This window comes from Phodopus roborovskii, unplaced genomic scaffold, assembly GCF_943737965.1.
Source record: "Phodopus roborovskii unplaced genomic scaffold, PHOROB, whole genome shotgun sequence".
Taxonomy (NCBI): Eukaryota; Metazoa; Chordata; class Mammalia; order Rodentia; family Cricetidae; genus Phodopus; species Phodopus roborovskii.
Genome location: NW_026126599.1, coordinates 1,769,353 through 1,789,817, shown reverse-complemented (window position 1 = coordinate 1,789,817; position 20,465 = coordinate 1,769,353). Strand labels below are relative to the sequence as shown.

At 50.0% G+C, this 20,465-nt stretch overlaps 1 protein-coding gene across 2 annotated transcripts; it reads right to left on the bottom strand.

Annotated features, from left to right (window-relative positions):
* Positions 1–928: 928 nt before the first annotated feature.
* Positions 929–19,365, bottom strand: Get4 (guided entry of tail-anchored proteins factor 4). 2 transcript variants are annotated; one of them, XM_051205400.1, is made up of 9 exons: positions 19,121–19,365; positions 8,883–8,961; positions 8,494–8,572; positions 7,712–7,861; positions 5,621–5,759; positions 4,247–4,387; positions 4,094–4,169; positions 3,887–3,959; positions 929–2,009 (listed from the first exon to the last, which is right to left on the bottom strand). In XM_051205400.1, the coding sequence occupies exons 1-9, from the start codon at positions 19,273–19,275 to the stop codon at positions 1,921–1,923; spliced, it is 981 nt and encodes a 326-aa protein (XP_051061357.1). In that variant the 5' UTR covers positions 19,276–19,365; the 3' UTR covers positions 929–1,920. The 2 variants fall into 2 exon arrangements, with proteins under 2 accessions (XP_051061357.1, XP_051061356.1); XM_051205399.1 differs by having other exon boundaries at positions 8,494–8,575; positions 19,121–19,364.
* Positions 19,366–20,465: the final 1,100 nt, after the last annotated feature.

Sequence of the window (20,465 nt, the reverse complement as noted above, 5' to 3'; positions counted from 1 at the left end):
CCCAGCCTGCACTAGGGCTAAGAGGATGATGGTGTTTCCTGGGCTGGCAATGACAGGCACGTAAATAGCACAGTAACTGCTGCCGTGAAATCCTGAGGAATGGAATGCATGGAGAAGGGGCACTGTGTGTTAGAGACACTGGGGGTGTGAGTGTGTAAGGGGCACTAGGGGGTGTGTGAGCACTGTAAGGAGCACTGTAGGTGAGGAGCACTGTGTATGTAAGGGGCACGGGGGTGTGTAAACAGTATGTGCGCAGGGGACACTGGGGTGTGTGTGTGGAGCACTACATGTGTAAGGGATACTGTGGGGAGGATCCCCTGCATTTCTCACATTTCTACACAAATGCCAGCTTTCCTCTGAACTCAGCTAGGGTTAATCCTAGCCAACCATACACACAGACAAAATCTGAATTTTGCTCTGTTCCAAAATACTTCAATGACATGGACTCCAACTCATGACCCTGCAAGTGTCACACTGAATGGGGCAGCTGTGTCCTGTGCCCAGCAGGCTATGGCTCCCTTCCTGTGGCCATGTCCAACTATGTCCCACCTTTTGGGGCCTCCCTGTGTCTATCACCCCTGTACTGAGCCTTCCATGTACCAGTTACTGCTCTTGCTCTGAGGCCAAGACATATACCGTGGGGGAGGTTATTTCAATAAAAGGGTTCATTTCTAAGTCCCAATCAGTGAATCTGGACACTGCTGACGCTGGCCACTCTGGTGGACACAGAAGCCTGGACACACAGGGAAAGGGCACAGACAGCACAGGGTAGGGTGTGCTTCCTCCCAAGCTTCCCAGGTTCAGCCTGGACACATAGCCACTCCCACCCTGCCTGAGGCCTTGGCACCCATAGGTGGGGGCCCAATGCCAAGCCCAAAGCCAGCCCCATGCCCGGCCCAGAGCTCACCCAGAAAGGACTACTGCAAAGCCCAGTAGAAAGGATTTATTTATAGTCAACAGGTGACACAAGCCCTCCTTTAAATTCCATTTTTTTTTACAGTAAATAACGCATATTTCCCTCCTTCCCATGCAAGATAGAGGTGTATTAATCTACAACTCTATTTTAATTGTGAAAAAATAAAGTGTCTCCCTTTATAATCAGACTGGTAGCGTGGATATTATCTGTGGTAATGGATGGGGCTGCTCATTCCTGGACCGGTTATTTGGTTAAGTCCTAAAACATTAGGTTGAAAAATCCCTCACCCAGTAAAAATAAATACTGCGACATGAAGGACAATAAAATCTACGGCACCCTTTAAAAACACCTCCAGAGCAGCAGTGTGGGGCTCATGGGGACCAGTGGGGCTGCAGCTTGAACGGACGAGCCCACAGACTACGGCTGGGGCCACAGCCCTATAGACAACAGGACATTGCCCAGGCCAGTTGCTTGCGACCTCCAAGGAGACTGGCGACCACAGTGCATGTGCTCTGTCCCTGGGAAGCTCATCATGATTGCAAAACGACTCTGTCCAAACAAAATTCAAACAAACAAGAAACCCGATCTCATCTGCAGGACTCAGGGTCCTGCCTGGCTCACAGCAGTGGCACCACTCCTCTGGCATGCCATGGCTGCACTGGACACAGGAGAAGGGATACCAGTCGCTGACGCCAGGCTGCCTGTCACCCTGCAGCCCTCCCCAAGGAACCAGAGACAAGGACGGCAGCGGGGTGCTGCAGCAAGGCCTGCGCTTTATTGTGGGTGATCTGAAGGAACACGGTTGGCCAGCAGGAGCTGAGCCTTGCTCTTGGTCCTGGCCACACAGCCCTCAGCCACCATACATAAATAGGTACAGACTCCGCACAGGCGGCCCCTCCAGCCACAGAGCAGAAGCCCACTGGTAAGGGGCCTCGTGCCCAGCCTGACACTGAATCCGTCCCAGCGGTGCCGGCCATGGGCATCTCCATGCTGGCTAGGCAGCTTCAGTCCAGCTCGATGGGGCTGCTGTCATCCTGGCTCTCTTCCCCCTCTTCCTGCTCTGAGGAGCCCATGAGGCTGCTTAGCAGGTTCCCTAGAGGGAGATACCGGCCAGTGATGGTTAATGCACAAAGGTAATGCTGCCCTGGAAACCCAACCTCCTCAAGGAGCCCACTGCCCAGTTGCCTAGAGGAAGACACACACAGCCATTTGTTGTCAATGCTCCGACACAGTGCTGCTCTGGAAGCCCCACCTTCCCTGAGGAGCCTGATGTCCAGGTTGCCATGCTTTGCAGGAAAAACAGAGACCAGAGGCCCAGCTGGCAACAGCTCTCAGGGGGCACACTAGGAATGTCCCTGATAATTACTGATGGGGCAAGACAGACCTAAAACCTCCACCAGCAGGGGAATCTGGTAGTCATGAAGGAGCAGCCCAAGTCCCATGGCTACTAGAGAAATCTGCATAGCATGCAGACCATCTGAATGAAATGCTTACAACCACCTCTTATGTGCATATCTCAAACATATGGGACTTACACTGACCATATATATACCTGCCAACCCTTCCAAGTCCTCTATCCCTGAGAGTGGCAGAGACAGTGGGTATTCTGCAAGGATGTTTGGGTGTGAGGATGTAGATGCTCTTCTGCTTGTACTTCCCTCTGGCCCCTTGGGTACTTGGTGGCATTTCTGGGGAAAACGGGAGCTGCTGGCTCTAAAACTGAGATGGACGAGCACACATCCTAACAACCCCGGACTGCTATTTCAAACTGGCATTCCCAGAAGCATATGCACATATCTCAGTTTGAAATAGCTTAGCCTATTGAGATGCTTAGGCTATTGAGGGCTCAGACAAGAGAAAGCAGTAGTACTCTGCTGGAGACTGTTGGAGACAGCTAACAATGCTCACAGACTCCAAAGACAACAGGCTCAAGAGATAAACATCATAAGAAAAGCCAGATGTGCAGGCTCACACCATGGTCTCGGCACTTAGGAAGCTGAGGCAGGAGGATCAAAGTGAGTTTGAAACTAACACAAGTTACAGATAGTGACCTTGCCACAAACAATACCAACAGCTAGGCATGGTGATAGACATGCCTTTAATCCCAGCACTCAGGAGGCTGAGACAAGGTCTCTTGAAGTTCAAGGCCAGCCTGATTTACATAGCAAATTCCAGGCCACCCAGAACCATATAATGAGACCCTGTTTCAAAAAACAAACTAAAGAAACACTGTCATAGTCTACACCGAGTCACTAGGGCACAGCCCATGCCCAGGGAGCCCATGTGGACTTGTTCATGGCCACCCAGCTTTACTTCCTTCCACAACACAGGGTGTTTGTTCATACCACATTGACGGAGGCTCCATACTCAGCAGATAATAGCATGGTATAGCTCATGCCATGCACTGTGCCTGCAGAGTCACCCCTGCCAGCAGTGGAGACAGAATTCGAACACTGAAGTGGATTTACTACTTAAAACACGAACTTTTGGCCAGGCAGAGGTGGTGTACACCTTTAAAGCCAGCACTCAGGAGGCAGAGGCAGGAAAATCTTTGTGAGTTTGAGACCAGCCTGGTCTACAAGGGCTAGTTCCAGGACATCCTCCAAAGCCACAGAGAAACCCTGTCTCAAAAACAAAACCAAAACCAACTCAAACTTTTCGGAAGGGCTGGGGAGAGGATGCAGGTCAGTGGTAAAGAACTTGTATGGTGTATTCAAGGACCTCCCTGAGTCTTTAGCACCAGAAAAAGAAGAGTGGATACTTCAAATGTAGAGAGGACTACACTCACTGGCCCTGCCGTGGTGGGGAGGTACTCATATTTGGAGTTCAGACCCATCAAGGGGTACCCAGTGGACAACCTGAGCTGTAGAGTCACAGCAGGTTAGAAACCTGTGTCCATGCACACAGACCGGAAACACGGTAGAAAGGACTGAGGGAACCACCTGTCTGGGACCAGATCACAAGGCTCACCTAGCAAGCCTCCATAGGAGGATGTCTGCTTTGGCGGCACACCGAAGAAGAGCTGTCCAATCCTGTCGAGGTACTGCAAGAGGCAGGGCAATGTGGGTCAGTAGGTAAACAGTGCCCGCCTCAGGGCCCAGCTGGGGCTGCTTGCTCCACTCCCGCCTTTAGGCTACTGCCCAGGTGGGGAGCGTGAGCCAAGTGCAAGAACCTCACCTCGTTGTACATGGGGTCCCTCCGTAGGGACGGCTGATACTGCTCGCACAGCACTGTGAACACAGCCAGCTTGCCACTGCAGTAAGAACCAAAGATGACTCTCAGTGAGACCTATGGCCACAGAGATACACACCCAGCATCCAGCTCACTCACCCATCCACAGCCAGCAGCAGAAACCAGATGAAATTGAGCAGGGGTTGAACGAAGGGTGGCCCATCCTCAATGGATGGGTGCTTCTGTGTGTACGTTGTGAAGACCACCAGTGCACTGTTCTTGTTTTTCAAACAGAGAAACCTACATGTGAGAATAGTCAATGAGTGAAATCCCATAGGTAGACTCAGGTTTCCACAGATGCCCACAAGTGGCCAATACAACACACAACACCTTGCCTGACAGTAGCACCCGCTCTATCTGGACACCTGGTATTTCCACAGGCCTAATGGAGTGCATGGCACCTGGGAGGCCAGGGAGAGTCCTGGGGGCGTATGGGGCATGGAGAAGGGATTAAGCCTGAGAACAGCTCTGAAGGTCAACAGAGCTAGGATATGGGGGTGAGGTGGGCACTCACTCAACCACAGCCATTGCTTTCTCCATACTGGCCTGCATCTGTTATAGGAGCACATGGTGCAGGCAGCTGAGTAAGAAACTGACCCTGATGCTATGCTGGGCTCTAGGGAGCCTTGGCCTCTTCCCAGAATGTTACCCCAGCAGTCCCAAATCTGTCAAGAAAAACATGGTCCCCAGCACTTCAGTGGAGAGACAACAGCTGCAGTACACGCCCAGAGTCAGGCTGGCGAGCTGGAAATGTTACACAATTCCTTTGCAAAAATCATAACTGGCTGTGGTGCCGTATGCCTGCAATTCCGGCACTCAGAAGGTGAGGCTTTACAGTGAGAACCTGTCTCAGGAGTAAATAAGGTGCTCTGAGTCCCCACAGCAGACCCTCCTGCCACTATCCACAAAGAAAGGCATTTTCGTGGATGACCACAGGAGACCACTGTTCCCTAGGAAGAGGAGGCTGAGGCCTGAAGAAGCAAAGGAGATGGCCCAGTAGGTAAGGCGCTTGTTATCAAGTCCAATGATGAGCTCAATCTAGCATCAATATGGTGGAGCCAGAGGACTCTAACAAATTGCCCTCTCTCACCTTTACACGTGCGCACCACAGCATCTGTGTCCCTGCAACTCCCTTCTCTGCATACACTAAGTAAATAAATAAAAATATAATTTAAAAGACCTAGTTTAAAAAAATAAGCCCAGGTGCAGTGCCTTCTTGATTTGGGCAGGTGGGGATGAACTGTCCCACTGGCTGTGACTGTGCCTCAATCCTCCAGAAAGGATGGGCAAACACAAGCTGCAGACTCCTAAGCAGGATGGACAGCAGAATGCAACTGGGGACGCTGTGCTATCTAAAAGACAGCCCTGGGCCTGAGGACTTGGGACTCCAGCACCGTGCAGTCTGCTCAGGGCTGTTTCTGCTCTAGTCTGTGAGCTGCACAAAGGCCCTACAAAGTCCTCATGAGCACTTACTGTAGCACAGCTTGGGCTACGAACATGTCCACCTCACTTCTGAAGCCTCGGGCAGTGGAGTACTCAACCAGCATGTTGGCACAGCCTTCACCATCAGTGGAGTGCAGGAAGTGATACCGAGACTCACAGTAGTTTTGCTCTGTGAAGGGAAAGAATCTGCAGATGGGCACGAGTGAGCACAGGGTGCACAGAGCCACCCACTCCTCCTTCCCTACACCAACCCATCTGCCCTGGGCACACCTGCTGCCTTTGCTAAGACAGTAACCCTGGAAAGAGCTGTCTGCACAGCTACTCATACTGCCTGTTCCCAGCTTCCTTGGGCTGAGACCCAACACCAAACAGCTCAATGGGCACAGTCACCCAGCCTCCCTTCTCCCTGTCCTAAGTGTATGAAACTGCTATGTCTGCCCAACCCTTGTGTGCAAGAGTTGGGTCCACAACAAGGTACTTCTGACCTTCTATCTACCCAGAGGGTTCTAGCTGAGGGAGGTGCCTTTGCCTGCTATGCTTAAATGCAGAAACCTGCCTAGCATTTTAACCCAAAGCCCTAACAGCAGAGCATGCTGGGAATCCTGAGTAGCATCCAGAAGGAACCTGAGATTCCTTCTACTCCTGGAGCCTTGACAGCAGGAAGAAGAAAGGACCTCTCAACACTCAACACCAACAACTCCCAGCCCCTGACCCACCCACAAAGACCTTTTCTGCCTAAAGCTTTTGGGAAAAGAGGGAGAGCACGGTAATTAAGGCAGACCCTCATCCCCAGCCTGCTCCTGCCTCAGCAAACCCCCATGGGGCAGGGTACTCTGGGAAGTGAGTGGTAGTATTTGGGAAACCCCTCTTCCCCAGGGAGTCATGGTCTCTGGAATGGCTATGGCCTGGGCTCAGGATCTCATCTCCAGGGGACACAGTCACTACAACCTCTCTCAGACATTGCTACTGAGTACATCTGAGAATCCCTGCTGGCAGCACCATGGATGTCTCCAGACCATGTACCAGGCCTGGCCCACAAGCGACAGGCAGCTTGCTCTCAGCTGGAGGATGGATGGAGCAGCCCTCAAGAAGAAGGCAGAGCTCTGAGGCACACATGACACCTGCACCCCTGAGCTCTGGGGGTTGGGGAGTTTCTGAGTTTCCCTGAAGTTTCTGATCTTTCAATCTCCAGAGTCCGGACTGCTTGCACTGTAGCAGCTCTGAAGTGAAGGCAGAGTGCATAGAGTCCAGGAGGGAGGGAAGAGGAAGCATCATAAGCCCACAGGATGTATGGAAGTTTGTCCCAGCACATTTATATGGGGGTGGGCGCACCTCTGGGTGGACACCTGCTGGACTCACAGAACTTGATCCTGTGACTGACATGGCGACAGCCAGAGGGGGCACAGCAGCGGGTCTTGCTCACAGAACTAGTCTACACTCAACTTTGGAAGACATACCTCTGGCTCAGATCTTTGGAATTCTTAAGACACAAAGGAAGGTGACACCGCCCCCACAGTTCACTGTGCACTTGTAAGCATCGTCTCTCTCACCCAAGCTCCAGTAGGCCCAGCCCACCCATTGGGAGAGCTGCAGTAAGAATGCCACCCTCACAGGGTATAGCCCCACACCAGCTTCCAACCAGGAATGCCACTGGGTAGGAGCCGTTCAGGTCCCGGCAAACATTTACCAAGCATGTGTCTTATGCCCAAACCAACTCAAGAGTCAAAACCAGGCATATCTGCAGTCCACCCCATGGCCAAATAACCTAACAAATGCTCACCCCAAAACTGGGATAAGCATTAAGAGAACTATGGAGCAGGGAGCCACCAAAGGGACGGGGTGTGCAGGCTCACTGAGGAAGAGTGGGAGGTTGTGGGAAAAGGTACATGTGACTGGATGGGAGAATCAGGACAAAGGCTGGAAAGGAGACAGCACCTCTAGCCAGGGGTCCTTATGAGCTGCTGAGGTTCTAGCCAGGGTCAGTCTACTACCAAAGCAGAAATACTGGACTTAGCTGGTTAAAAGACAGGCCGATGTGCTTTCCCCATGGCCTCTTTCCATTTATCAGCAAGCTGGTACACAGAGGATTCGGCCGTTGGCTAGATGGGATCCCATGCCTACCTTTCCACAGCGTGAGGGCCAGCAGCTGGTGGAGCCGAGGATGGCCCAGTTTCCCAGATCCTCCACTGGACCACTTCAGGGCTCTGGACACAAAAGCTACTCGCTCAGGAGAGTTTGGATCCATCAAACTGAACACTTTAGCCAGATTCTCTGCAAATGACACAATCAGATCCTTACTACAGGCACACATGAGGTGTCACACGTCAACAAAAAATCCAGCACTCTGTGAAGAGGCTGGAGAAGTACTGTATGTTTAAGACCAGCCTGGGCTACAATACTTGGACTCTGTCTCAGCCTTTCCCAACTACCCCCTCCCATTATATAACTTCAAAAGAAAGCCCAGAACTCATTAAGTGCCACTGGGTGTTCCACATGCACTGTAAAGTCTGAGGCCTCCCCTGGCTGGCTTGCCCACTGCCCTGCTGACTATGTTGATGTGGGTGGGCCATGCTGGAAGGCAGCTCTGTGGGAGTGGAGGCTAGCAGGAAGGATCCAGTGGAGAGCAGCTTCCTCCTCTTTAAGAGCAAGAGAGGTCACAGGGCAGTTTGCAGGAAGGCTCTAGCAGCCACATGCTGGCTCAGTGGGATTAGCTGCCAACAGGTTTGTGCTGTGTGCCCATGGGTTCAGTTGGGCATGGCCAGTGTGACCAACCCATGACAAAATCAGTCCTGGAGTGCAGAGACCAACCCCTGTCTCCCAGTGGGACTGGAGGTGGTAAAGGAACTCTGGAGATCAGTCATAGAAGCCCATGATGACAGGCTACTACACACCACACCACGCACCCAACAGCTCATCAGCTACGTCCACCTCTGCCTTCTCCAGGGATTCGAGGACCAGCATAGACAGGTCAGCTGCACTGTTCTGCTGCAGAACAATCAACGTACAAAACCACGGTTAGCAACAGGCCCCTCCAGTCCTTCAGAAGAGTTGAGATAAAGCAGGTGGCTGCAGGCTCTGCAGATGGCAGCCTGCAAACACATAGCTAGGACAATGAGTGGGTCATTGGCAACTGGCAAACATACAGAACCAAATCTGGAGCTCCAGTCACAAAGATCCCACAGCAACAGCCTTGGAGACTAAGACCCTGTGCCATTGGTGGCCAGAGCACAGGAGAGTTTGATGTGCCCCCACCCCCATCCCCTAGGCCTCTCCTGATACTGGCAGTGCTTACCTGGCCATGACTGAAAAAGAGCAATGCTCCTGAGTACATGAGCTCCCGGGCCTCTGCATGCTTGCTTTGGGACATGTACCTGCAGACAGGGAAGAAGGGAAACCCAGCCATGAGCCATTCAGGGGTGCTGACTTTTTATGCGCCAGCTAGTCCTGCCTTGGGTGGCTACAAATGCCAAGGTAAAACTTATCAGAGAACTGTACTACTACCTCAGCCAGTTACTCTGAACATCTGTATGGTATGGAAGGTTCTGGGGACACAGGCCCTAGTAGCAACATACCCACCAGAACATGTAGGGTACCGTCACTCCAAGGCCAACAAACAACCCAGGAAGAAGTCAGAACCCAGCAGATTTAGATGCAGCTTCTAAGATGGGGCAAGGAGATGAGCACTGTCCCCCTTAAAACAGAAGGACTGGTCTGCATGTAGGGAACAACTGAGGATAGATTCCCTGGAGATGATGACAATAGTGACTGCCACAACTTTGACTAGGCCCAAGTTGCCCAACTTCAGTCCTCATCCTTCACACAACCTGTGTACTTCACCATCTGCTGAAGAACAGGCCAGTAGATGCCCTCACTCTTACATTCAGCAGGTGTGATGAGTGCCCCCTGCCCCATCACCCAAGAATACAGCCATGGCCCCATGGACAAAGCTGGAGTTTAAGATGACTATACAAAAGCATTAATAGTGCAGGCAACACTCAAATCAAGCCTGGGGGTATGATGTGACATCACTAGAATAAATGTCTCTTAGGGGTATATTCAGTCACAGGACGTTCCACAACCTGTACCCTCAATGGGGCACAAGTCCTCAAACACCTTGTGGCTGCAGCAATAGTAAAGCTAACATATGAAAGCCAACATTACAAGATGGAAGTAACCTGTCACTGACAACCCTTAGGCCTTGTCCGCACCACTAGAGGGCAGTGGCCTCACAAAGTCACACTGCACTCTGGGGTCCCATCACCTGACAGGCAGATAACTTGACTGTTGTATAGCTATTTCTTCCAAATTGTAATAATCCCTCTTAGCCCGGAGAAGTAAACATACAAGGCTTAGTCAGCCCCTGAAACCTATAAACCTCACATAGCCTCTCCCCAAGGTTATATGAACAGTAAAAACTGGTGGGGAGAACAGACCCACCCACAAGCTGAAAGCTGAGCAGGGAACTCCAGAGATATGGCTGCCTTTGAGTCATCCATTGTTCTATTAGCCCTATGAGCTCAAAGGCTCAGTAAATCAGATGTGGATTCAATCATTCTGGCAGTGATCTATCTGGAGTGAATAGATATTTGTTCATGTGTCTGCAGGAATAGTCACACAACACAACTGGTACCCAAGCAGGAACCAATGTGTTGAGGAAGAGTGGTTGCCTGGCTCAATATGAGTGGTGATCTATGTGAGGACAGAATATCTATGAGGCAATCCCATTATGTTTTCCTTTTCCCATGTGGGATGGAATGGAGTGGTGGATGCATAGTCCAGGCCATGGGTCACAAGACATGCATCCAAAGCCAAGCTATCTCAGAGTGGAGCATTCCTAGGCAGAATCACTAGGTGGCCATCTTCTTGTAGTTGGTATGGGATATCATAGGGATGTTAGCCAAACCACTGAGGGACTAGAGAATTTACCACAATCCTTGAATTGTGTCCATAAAGGACAAAGCTGCAGTATCAGGTGCATAGCCTTTGTTGTAGGAAAAACAAAGGATGCCTCCCACTATAGTCTCCCTTAGTAACTGGCAGAAAAAGTAGAGAAAAGTGATGAAGAGAGTGAGACACAAAAACTTGGAAATCTATGGAAAGAAACTAAGATTAGGAAGAGAACATGGTAGAAATTACAGAAAAGAGTCCACAAGTTCAACCTTTAAAAGAGAAGTTCATGATTCAACAAGCAGACGGGCCAAGAAACTACAACAACAGAGCACTTAGCATCTGAACTGCTGATGGGGAAAGACTTAAAACATAATCAAAGGGCCTGTCATAGCCACTGCTCTGGAGACTATAGAACACAGTGACTGATGGGACCAATCTGAGTGTAGTGTAAGTAAAGAAACTAAGTAATACAATTATCCACTACCCCTTGAGACCAAGATCACAAGGTGACTGGAGGGAAATCAGCCTTGGTGTACTGGCTCATAAAGCTAGGAGGGATACTTGGTTATTGTTAACTGAGGTCCCCATCAGTATCAGGGACTGGGAAAAAGCAGAGAAAGGACAGGCCTTACTGAGGACAATGCACATGAGAGAATTACTGTCTGATGCTCAGTTCACTGAGTCAGACAGAAGTGTGTTCACAGAAGAGTCGGGAGAGAGGCTGACAGAATAGGGACCATGGACTGGGATGAGATGTGATCTTCATGAGGTAGGAGAAGTTCTGACAGATCTGAAAGGGTAATATGTAAACCAGGTTCAGAAAATAACAAAGCCATCAAAGAGGGATAAAAGGCGAGTGAAGGTGACAAAAGGGTGTGCACAGGCCACTCAAAGGCAAATGTGGCAAGATCTGCTGAACTGGAGTTACTGGGAAAATACAACAAAAACAAAAATATTAGCAGAGTCAAGTGCTGTGCTAGTAACCTCCTCAGAGACTTTAAAACCTGAGCAATAGTCGCAGACATGAATGCTACAACAGGGTAGGCAGTTATTGCCTCTAGCGCAAAGGATACTGGGATAGATTGCTCAGACTGGGACCCCTTTCAGCAGTGGTGGTCTGGAAGGGTTAGGGTGCCTGTCAAAACTGGGGAACCAGGTGCAGAGGTAAGCCAGGAATTCTTGCCTCTCTTGGGCCTGAGCCAAGGCAAGCAGTGTAAGCCCAACAGAACCCCAGGAACAGAAATGCACAACAGTCCTGGGGGACCAGCAGCCCAGGTGATGTCAGATGGTTCATGAGAAATGCCTGTGGCTTCTGGAGGGCCAGATGGGGTGCTGTTCCCCAACCATGGTATCGGCCTATTGTCTCCAACATTTCTCGTAACAGAACTGGGAGATCTTTCCTGCTGGTCCAGGCTTGCTACTAACTCTTTTTCAGGGTCCTCTTAGCTGATCAAGACCATGAATGCTTATTTGGAACGGGTAACCATACACCTCCAGAGAATTTGCCTATTCTCTCTAAAAAGGTTTACTATAGTATGCTGACCCTTTAAGTACCCTGTAGATGTGTAAAAGCCTGAAACAGGAAATAGAGAAATTAAGGAGTTTAAACAAAGACAGTCTGCCTGAATGAGAAAGGCACTCAGAAGCAGTAAGGTTGTCAGGTGAATATTGCTCTGCCAGGTGTGAACTCTCTTGTTAAGTTGTTGGCTAGGGAGGCCCCACAAACCATAAAGGCTACATGCTCGAAGCAGATGCTAAGTCCCTATTGATAAAGACACCACATACTTTGGCTGCAGGACATGGAGGAATAAGGCTAGAACTCAACTGAAAGATCTGTCCCTACTTACAGGCTTTTGTAGTGCCAAAGGGCACCGAGGCTGGTGGGGGATAACTGTTCCTGACTGCCCTGAAAGGTTATGGACCCTGCAGGCTATGGTATCAACATGCCAGGGAAGATGGACCCATTGGTACAAAGTGACACAACTGTTAAGGGTGCAACCAACCACTTTCTGATTGGATTGAAAGCCCTTCAAAATTCTTACCTGGTAAGCCTGGGCAAAAGTCCATAGCCAACAAGGTCACAGGTCCCTCTGGGAGGACTACTGGTATTGTTTTGTTAAATGGATAGATTGTGCCTGTCAAATTAAACATTCGTATTTCCCTCATAGATTACTGCTGCTGATCTCTCAACTGTGCTGGCCCCATAACTGGTCAGGGAAGGAAGTCTCCTTTTTTGCAATGGGAGATGTAGTGTAGAGCCTAATAACAGATCAAGCTTTTCAGCAAACACCACAGATGAGGGGGATGGAAAAGACTAAAAGCAGTAGAGTGGTATGCCCTGTAGCTATTTCCAGAATAGAAACATTCCTTGGGGGAGGGGGTGCACATTAAAACTCAGGAAGTGAACGAACAAGCCTAAAGAAGTAAATAAGCATCATAAGTCTCAAGAAGTTCCTGCAACTTGAAAGATGCAGGAAGGCTCTCCCCACAAGGTGACAGAAACAGTAACAATTACCAGACAAAGATGATACCTCCACCAACTAAGCTGCCTGCAGATTATACCAGAAATCCAGGGATACAGTCATTGTCCATACTGGGGGGGGGGGGGCGGCTTCCCAACGATGCAGCTGACTTTGGGTCACCCATGCTCCTCTATGTAACCTCAATAAACTCACTGTTCGCACTAAGCTAGACTTGATAAAATTGTTAGCTTTGGTCTGCTGGTGCCCTGCTGGGTGAAGAGATGTTTGTTCACATCTCCTGAGGAAAGGTACTGGTACTTCAAAAAGGCATTCTAGAAAAGCAAATGCTGTACTCATAGGCAAGCAACCTCATATTGCTATCTATATGAACAGAGACCACAGGTACCGTTCTTAATGACAGTTACTGGTCTAGGGTGGCATGTGCTAAGGCCTTCTAGCTTAGGCTTAGCAAGAGAAACACTCATAGAAACCAAAGGAAGTATTCCTTCAATGACACACCAAATTCCCGAGATCTGAACCTCCCACTGACCATGTCCTACCTTACTGAAATCACCTGTTGCCAGGTCAAGGAAAGCTTGCAAAGATAAAAGTTCCAGTCAACAATGAAAACAAACTTCTCATCACAAAATTCCTGGAGCAGGGGGATGGGAGGTGGGTGTTCCTGGGTGACTACACAGACTGGGTGCCCAAGGCCATGGGATAGGCTAAGGCAGTCAGCCTTCCTTGGCATTCAGCTCCATGCACAAGGCCCTTGTGACACTCAAAATCACCCTCTTCACACAGAGGTTGCTTTGCGCAGCAGGGGACAAGCTCTGCTGGCCCCAAAGAGACTCACAGAAGCAAGGTCTCACCTAACCCACAAAGGAATGTCTATGCCAGGACTCTAGCTGATTTTGCTTTTACTGGCTGGGCACACTAGTCACACCTGGTGGTGGGGGTGGGGGGTCTGAGGACAGAGCTCAGTAGAGTGCCTGCTTGGCATGTATGGAGGCCCAGGTTCCATCTCCAGCACTGCAAAAACTGGGTATAGCTGTACATACCTGTATCGTGGCACTTAGAAGGTAGAGGTAAGAAGGGCAGAAGTTCAAGAGCATCTTTGGTTACATGCAGAGTTTGAGGCCAGCCTGAACTACAGGATTCATGTAGTGTTGGTTAAGGACAGGAAATTGAACTGGACAGACTCTGGTCCATGGGCCAGGGAAATGGCTCAGAGGTTAAGAAACTGGCCACTCTTCCATAGTACCTGGATTCAATCACCAGCATCAAATGTCCCTTCACAGTCACTGTAACTCCAGTTCCAGAGGACCTGATGCCCTCTTCTAACCTCTGTGGGCACCAAGCACACATGTGGTGCACAGAGCACAGACATTCATGCAGACAACAAAACACCCCCCCACACACACACACAAGTACATATATACATATACGACAACAAAAAACACAAAAAAAAACCTGGTGTGGCTGTGTGCTTGTAACCCACGCTAGTGCTGGGGTTGCTGGCATGTCTGCCCAACTGCAAAAGCAAGCACTAAAGGTTCAGTGACTCTGTCTCACAAAAACAAAAACAAACAAACAAACAAACAAATGTTGAAAGCAACTGATGAAGTAACCCAAAGTCAACCTTTGGCCTTCAAATATGCAAGCACACAAATACACATGCATACAACACAAAGGGAGGGGGTGATGATCTAACATGTTCATCCAGAACAAGGATAAGGAACACACTACCAGGACTTGGTGGTGGTGTGCAAGGCTATGGTTGCACAACAGGCACTGCAGGGGTTTCTTTTTAAATTTCTTCATGTGACTGCAAATGCAGTTATTGGCTATTCAAACAGGTCCTAGAAGGGCTTGTTGTGGAGCACTTTCAGATTCCATCCTGCAAGGAAGCTCCTTGACACATAGAATGTTAAAAGGAGGTGAAACAGGATGGTCCAGGGGAGGTGAAATCTTCTAACCTAAAGGAAGCTCCTTAAACTCAGGAAGAACACATCTCCATAGCTTCAGGAAGCCTGAAGTCCACTAGCTTTATAGGCCCAAGCATTACAAGCTGCAGGAGTGCTGAATTCCTGGACAAGACCAGCTGCTTGAAAGCTGCCTTCAAGAGGCTCAGCCCCAATGGCCTGAAAAGGGAATTCTCCAACCTGTTGAGCTGCCTACAGGCTGTGCAATGTGCTCCAGGTTTCTAGCTTTTGTCAACTGTCAGCCATGCTAGGGTAGGCCTCTGGTGATACAGCTGTCTTTGAATCATTTCTGCTCCTATAAGTAACCCCTCATTTATACTCATTTAAGTAACCCCAATACAGCTCATTAGTTCACCAAGCTAGACTTTGGTGGTATCTGTACACCTGTCTGTCATTCCTATTGGTGGTGTTCATGCCTCCCCAGGGACACTGTCGAACTACCATTTTGTAGGACAGGAAATGAAAAGTAGTGGGGGACTGGGCAGGCTGAAAGCAGAAAGGCTCCTTACCCACACAAAGCAACCAACACTGGGGCCCTGGAGGACAGCATGGCGGTGCTGTCACACTGGGAAAGCCAAACAGCTTCTAACTTCCTGAGACACCATCAACCAGGCCTGTAAAGCTCATTCCTTCTCCTGGCAAGGACATCTGGAGAGACAAAGTAGCCAGCCTACCACAACAGGACCATGTCTAGGTCAGGGGCTCTGAGGTCATCAAGGTCCAATCTCTGTGAACTACTTGGCTCCTCCTCTGCCACACAGGCTAAGTGGCGAGGTTAAAATGGGGCTATGACACATTCATAGGACAGAGTACATTATAAATATGGATCAGACTCAGAACACTTAGTTGAGTGAACTAGAAAGCCAGACATATGGAGAACTCCTTGACAACTGTATGGAACAAAAAAGAAAAAACAAAACAAAACAAAAAAAAAAAAAAAAAAAAAAAAAAAAAGTAAAAGTAACTGCTGGATTGTTGGATAACAGACAAGTTGCCTGGGAATGCTACCATAAGAAAAGGAATCAGGATCATGATCATGGGCATCTTCCACATTACCATCTTTGAGTTTCCAAAGTAAAAAAAGTATGCAAATGCTTACTTTAAATACGCAAACATCACTTTTCCATGCAAAGAAGCTGAAAAAACCAGGGCTAGTGAGATAACTTGGTGTAGCAGGTAAGCATAGTTGCCACCAAGACTGATTAGCTGAGTTCAAGCCCCAGGACCCTTAAGGGGAGAACTGACTCCTGCAAGTTGTCCAGACCTTAACGTGTGTATGCAATGGCACAGAGATTTAAAAACCAGTGCCTCTGGACATTATGATGTCTCTAGCAGTTCTACCCCATGGAATGACCATGAGCTTATGTGGACATCCATAGGAACCCCTGGGTCCCCAGGGCTACAGTGGTGAGGTAGCTGCAACCAGGGCTCAGTTTCCCTTATTCTCAAGTGGCTCAGGGAAACTGAGGTCCAGTTAAGTTCTGTAACGAATACTGGGCCCCAGGAGAATGCTGTGTCCCTGGAACATATTATACGCCAGTCCTCTTGATGGCTGGTTCCTTATATGCACGTGACCTCAAACAATGAAAAGGCAGAATTTGCCCATCACCACCTATAGTTCACCTTGAACAAGGGAATTCTATTGGTCACATAACACTAACAAGAATGTCGTCACAGCAGGGCTAGTTCAAAAGAAGAACATGTTTATTCTGGGAAATCCTCTTTTGTTGATTAAACAAAAAAAATGGTACCAGGCAGTGGTTGCATATACTTTTTTTTTTTTGGTTGTTTATTTTATGTACATTGGAGTCCTGCCTACATGTATGTCTGTGTGAGGGTGTCAGATCCACTGTAACTAGAGTTACAGACAGTTGGGAGCTGCCGAGAATTGATCCTGGGCCCTCTAGAAGAGCAGCCAGGACTCTTAAGTCACTGAACCATCTCTCTAGCCCTGTGGCACACACTTTAAATCCCAGCACCTAGTAGAGGTGGGCTGATCTGAGTTCTGAGTTCAAGGTAATCTTGGTCTTCGGAGGGTGTTCCTGGACAACCAGAGCTATACAGAAAGCCTGTTTTGAAAAACCAAAAAACCCAAACCAAACAAACAAAAAAAGGTAAGACACCAGGGTGTACCTCCAATGTGGTAGAAGTATATAGACAGTGATTGGCCTGCTACATAGTGGAACCCCTGCAATCCAGTGTCTGCTCCTTTGTTTGCTCAGTCAAGAACTGATTGAGCCAGTTGGCCGATCCTGTCCAGTGAGACAGCTCAACTCAGGAAAAACTAACTTTTCAGCTGCCCTGATGACATAGGCCTGTCTTCCCAGATACTTAGGATGCTGAGCCTGGAGGATCAAGAATTCTAGGCCTGTCTGGGCTACAGAGTGAGTTGAAGGTATACTGCCTCAAAAGACTAAATTTAAAAAAGGGCTGTAATGTATCTCAAAGGTAGAGCCCTTGCCTAGCATGTGAGATGTCCTGGGTTCCATACCCAGTAGCACAAAAAAAAAAAAAAAAAAAAAAAAAAAAAAAAATCCTAAAAACTAAAACCAGCTACTATATCAATCATTAGGTAGACACTTCTACATAAAAAAACTTAACAGATCTTTTTTTGTTTGTTTTTTGAGAGAGAGTTTCACTCTATAATAGCCTTGAATGTTCTCAAACTCACTCTGTAGACCAGGCTGGCTTAGAACATAGAAATCTGCCTGTCTCTGCCTCTCGGGAGTGCTGTGATTAAAGGCTTGTGCACCATGCCTGGCTACAGATTTCTGACTAAAGGATAAAGGAAGTGACTTCCCAATATAATTACAGAGTTTACAGAAAAGAAAAGGCACAAAGGACACTGTGATGAAACCTGATGTAGCTAGACTGGTTTGTATTTATGGCGTTCGGTTTAGTACACAGAAAATTCCCTAACAAGACTGCCCTTTAGGTAACCTGCAATTAAAGTGAGGGCTAATGTCTTCCTTAAGCTGATAGCCAGTGACTAAACCCCTGCTCCTAATCCAGGCCACCCAGCAGGTAAAGCAAATTGGAAGTCTTTGAAACCAAGGATGCCAGGGCTCACCCCACAGCCCTGGACTGTGCAGTGTTATGGAGGGAAATATTGCAGCCTGGTCCCTGATGGCTTGGTAACTCCCACATGTGGTCTCGATCACATGTCCTTTCCTACTATGTCCTTCTGGCTATCTGCCAGGCTCACTCTGGGCACGTGGGGAGGAAGTGGGAATTGTCCTCAAATGTAAACAATTATGACCGCTAATATGAGTCTTCAGCCCTGCACTGGGCTTCAAGGCAGCGAGGCCACGGTGTAGTGTCACCCACTGTCATGGCACCTTCACTCAGCCCACAGAAGGAACGCACCATGCCAGGATCAAGCTGGAGGGGGTGACTGTGGGAGGTGTCCCACAGTGCACAGAGACCCTGGGTGACAGTGATGGGTAACTGAAAGCGTGCAACTGGTACTGCACCTCTATGCAGACACAATACAACCATTTCCCACTCATTTACTATAGACCTAAAACAAAGCAGCTTAAAACAAAGAGTAGATATGAGGGGCGCGGAGGCTAAACGGACACGGAGGAGTCAGGAATGAAGCTCTAAGTGGGGATTATCAGCAGGCAGATGCACACAGACAGGAACCTGGAATCAATCCTGCAGATGGCCACCGGGGCCCACCGTGTCTGCATCTGACCACACTTAAGCCGGTTGTGCCACTCCAGTCACTGGCCACAGAGAGGAGGACCAGGAGAAACTACTCTCAAACAGGACCTGACTACCAGCGGGCTCCAGAGAAGGGGAGGCCAGGAAAGGAAGAGGGTGGGCAACGAAGAAGGAATGGCGGGAAGAGAGGCCTATAAGGAGTGAGGAGGCCTAAGAGAGAGTAGAGAGGCCCAGGGAAGGGGAGGCCAGAGGAGTTGGCTGGGAAAGGACGCCAGGGAAAGGAGAGAAGGACGGGGAAAGGACAACAAAACGAGGAAAGCAGAGACCCAGAAAGACGAGGCCGAGAGGGGAGGAGGGGGAAGGCAGGCAGGGAAGAGGAGGCCCTGCCGAGTAGTCCAAGCCCGCCGCCCCCGCTCCGACCCGCGACAGGCAGCTGCGCGAGCCAGTGAGGATGCGGGGCACCGCAGCACAGCCAATGGGCAGCAGCGGAGGCGGGGCCTCGGCGCCAAGCCACCGCCCGCGCCCACCTGAAGAAGAGGGTCCGGTACATCTGGTGCGCCTCGTAGTAGTCGCCCTTCTCGACGCTGGCACGCAGCTTGCCCTCCACGCGCTGGACGCCACCGCGGTTGCGGGCGCCGTTGCGGGCGCCCTCCTGCTCTGCCATCGCCGCCGCCGCCGCCATGGGCCGGCGCTCCGCGCAGAGCTGACGCTGTCGCAGGCGCGGTCGGCGGCACCTCCCGGCTTCCGTCCGTGCAGCCACCGCACGCCCTCTACGGTGGCCGCGAGGAGCCTCGCGAGGGCGGGCGCGCCGCGGGCAGCACGTGACCAAAGGCGGAGCCGCGGAGTCTGGCGGGATCCGCCAGAACCGCGCGAAGCCACGCCCCCGGCGGGTCCGCAAAGAACCCTGCGAGCATGGGCGGGGAATAAGCGGACGGGGTGTGGCCCGCGAGCTACCAAGCGTCCTGGAAGAAACGTGCGTAGTCACGCGAGAGTGGGTGGGACCAAGGTCTTGGGCGGGGATACACGGTGGTCATCTGTGGTGCTCGTGGTACTAGCCGAGACTGCGCAAATAAACGGGGCCCGAGGCCGCTGCTATTCACCCGCCCCTGAAATTGCTCTGAGCACGTGAACACATTTTAGAACGTTTGACCGGCCTTAGACCCGCTCTCCTCCAGGTGGCAGTCATCCTGAGTGACATCGGACTGGGCAGGATGTTCAGGCTAGAAATATGATAGAGACCAAGACCTATCTGGAGCAGGTGACTGCGGGGAAGGGGAGGCTTGGCCCTGATTAATTGGAGCATCGGACAAGGTCAGAGTCCTCATCTGACAGCATCCTTTAAGACTCATATCATAAAGCCGGCGGCGGTGGTGGCGGCGGCGGCGGCGGCGCAGGCGGATCTCTGTGAGTTCGAGACCAGCCTGGTCCACAAGAGCTAGTTCCAAGACAGCCTCCAAAACCACAGAGAAACCCTGTCTCGAAAAACAAAACAAAAAAGACTCATGTTACAGAACACTACACAGAACATTTAAAAACTGGTTTTGTGTGCTGGAGATCAAATTCAGTGCCTCCATTCTTGTTTAGCAACTGAACTACACACTCAGCCTTCATTTTACTTTGAGATAGGCTCTGAGTTACTCAAGGTGGCCCTGGAACTCCTGCCTCAACTTCCCTACTATGATGGTTCTATGCCCGCACCCCAGTCCGGACTGGCATTTTATGAACATAACTCTGCATGCTGGGAGCAGGCTAACAGATTAACAAGTCTGTACGTGATCTCTGGCTATCTATGCTCACTCTTCTATGATGACAGATTTTGCGCAGTGGGCACTACCACATAAGGGCCACTTGGGCTCAGCAATACAATACCGG

Excerpts from the sequence above, each read along its gene's own strand:
- Get4 (XM_051205399.1), bottom strand. The coding sequence starts at position 19,275 with ATGGCGGCGGCGGCGGCGATGGCAGAGCAGGAGGGCGCCCGCAACGGC. Across the intron at positions 5,760-7,711 it reads GGCCCTCACGCTGTGGAAAG|AGCAAAACTACTGTGAGTCT; the intron begins GTAGGCATGGGA and ends TTCCCTTCACAG. Across the intron at positions 4,170-4,246 it reads CTGCTGCTGGCTGTGGATGG|TGGCAAGCTGGCTGTGTTCA; the intron begins GTGAGTGAGCTG and ends TTCTTACTGCAG.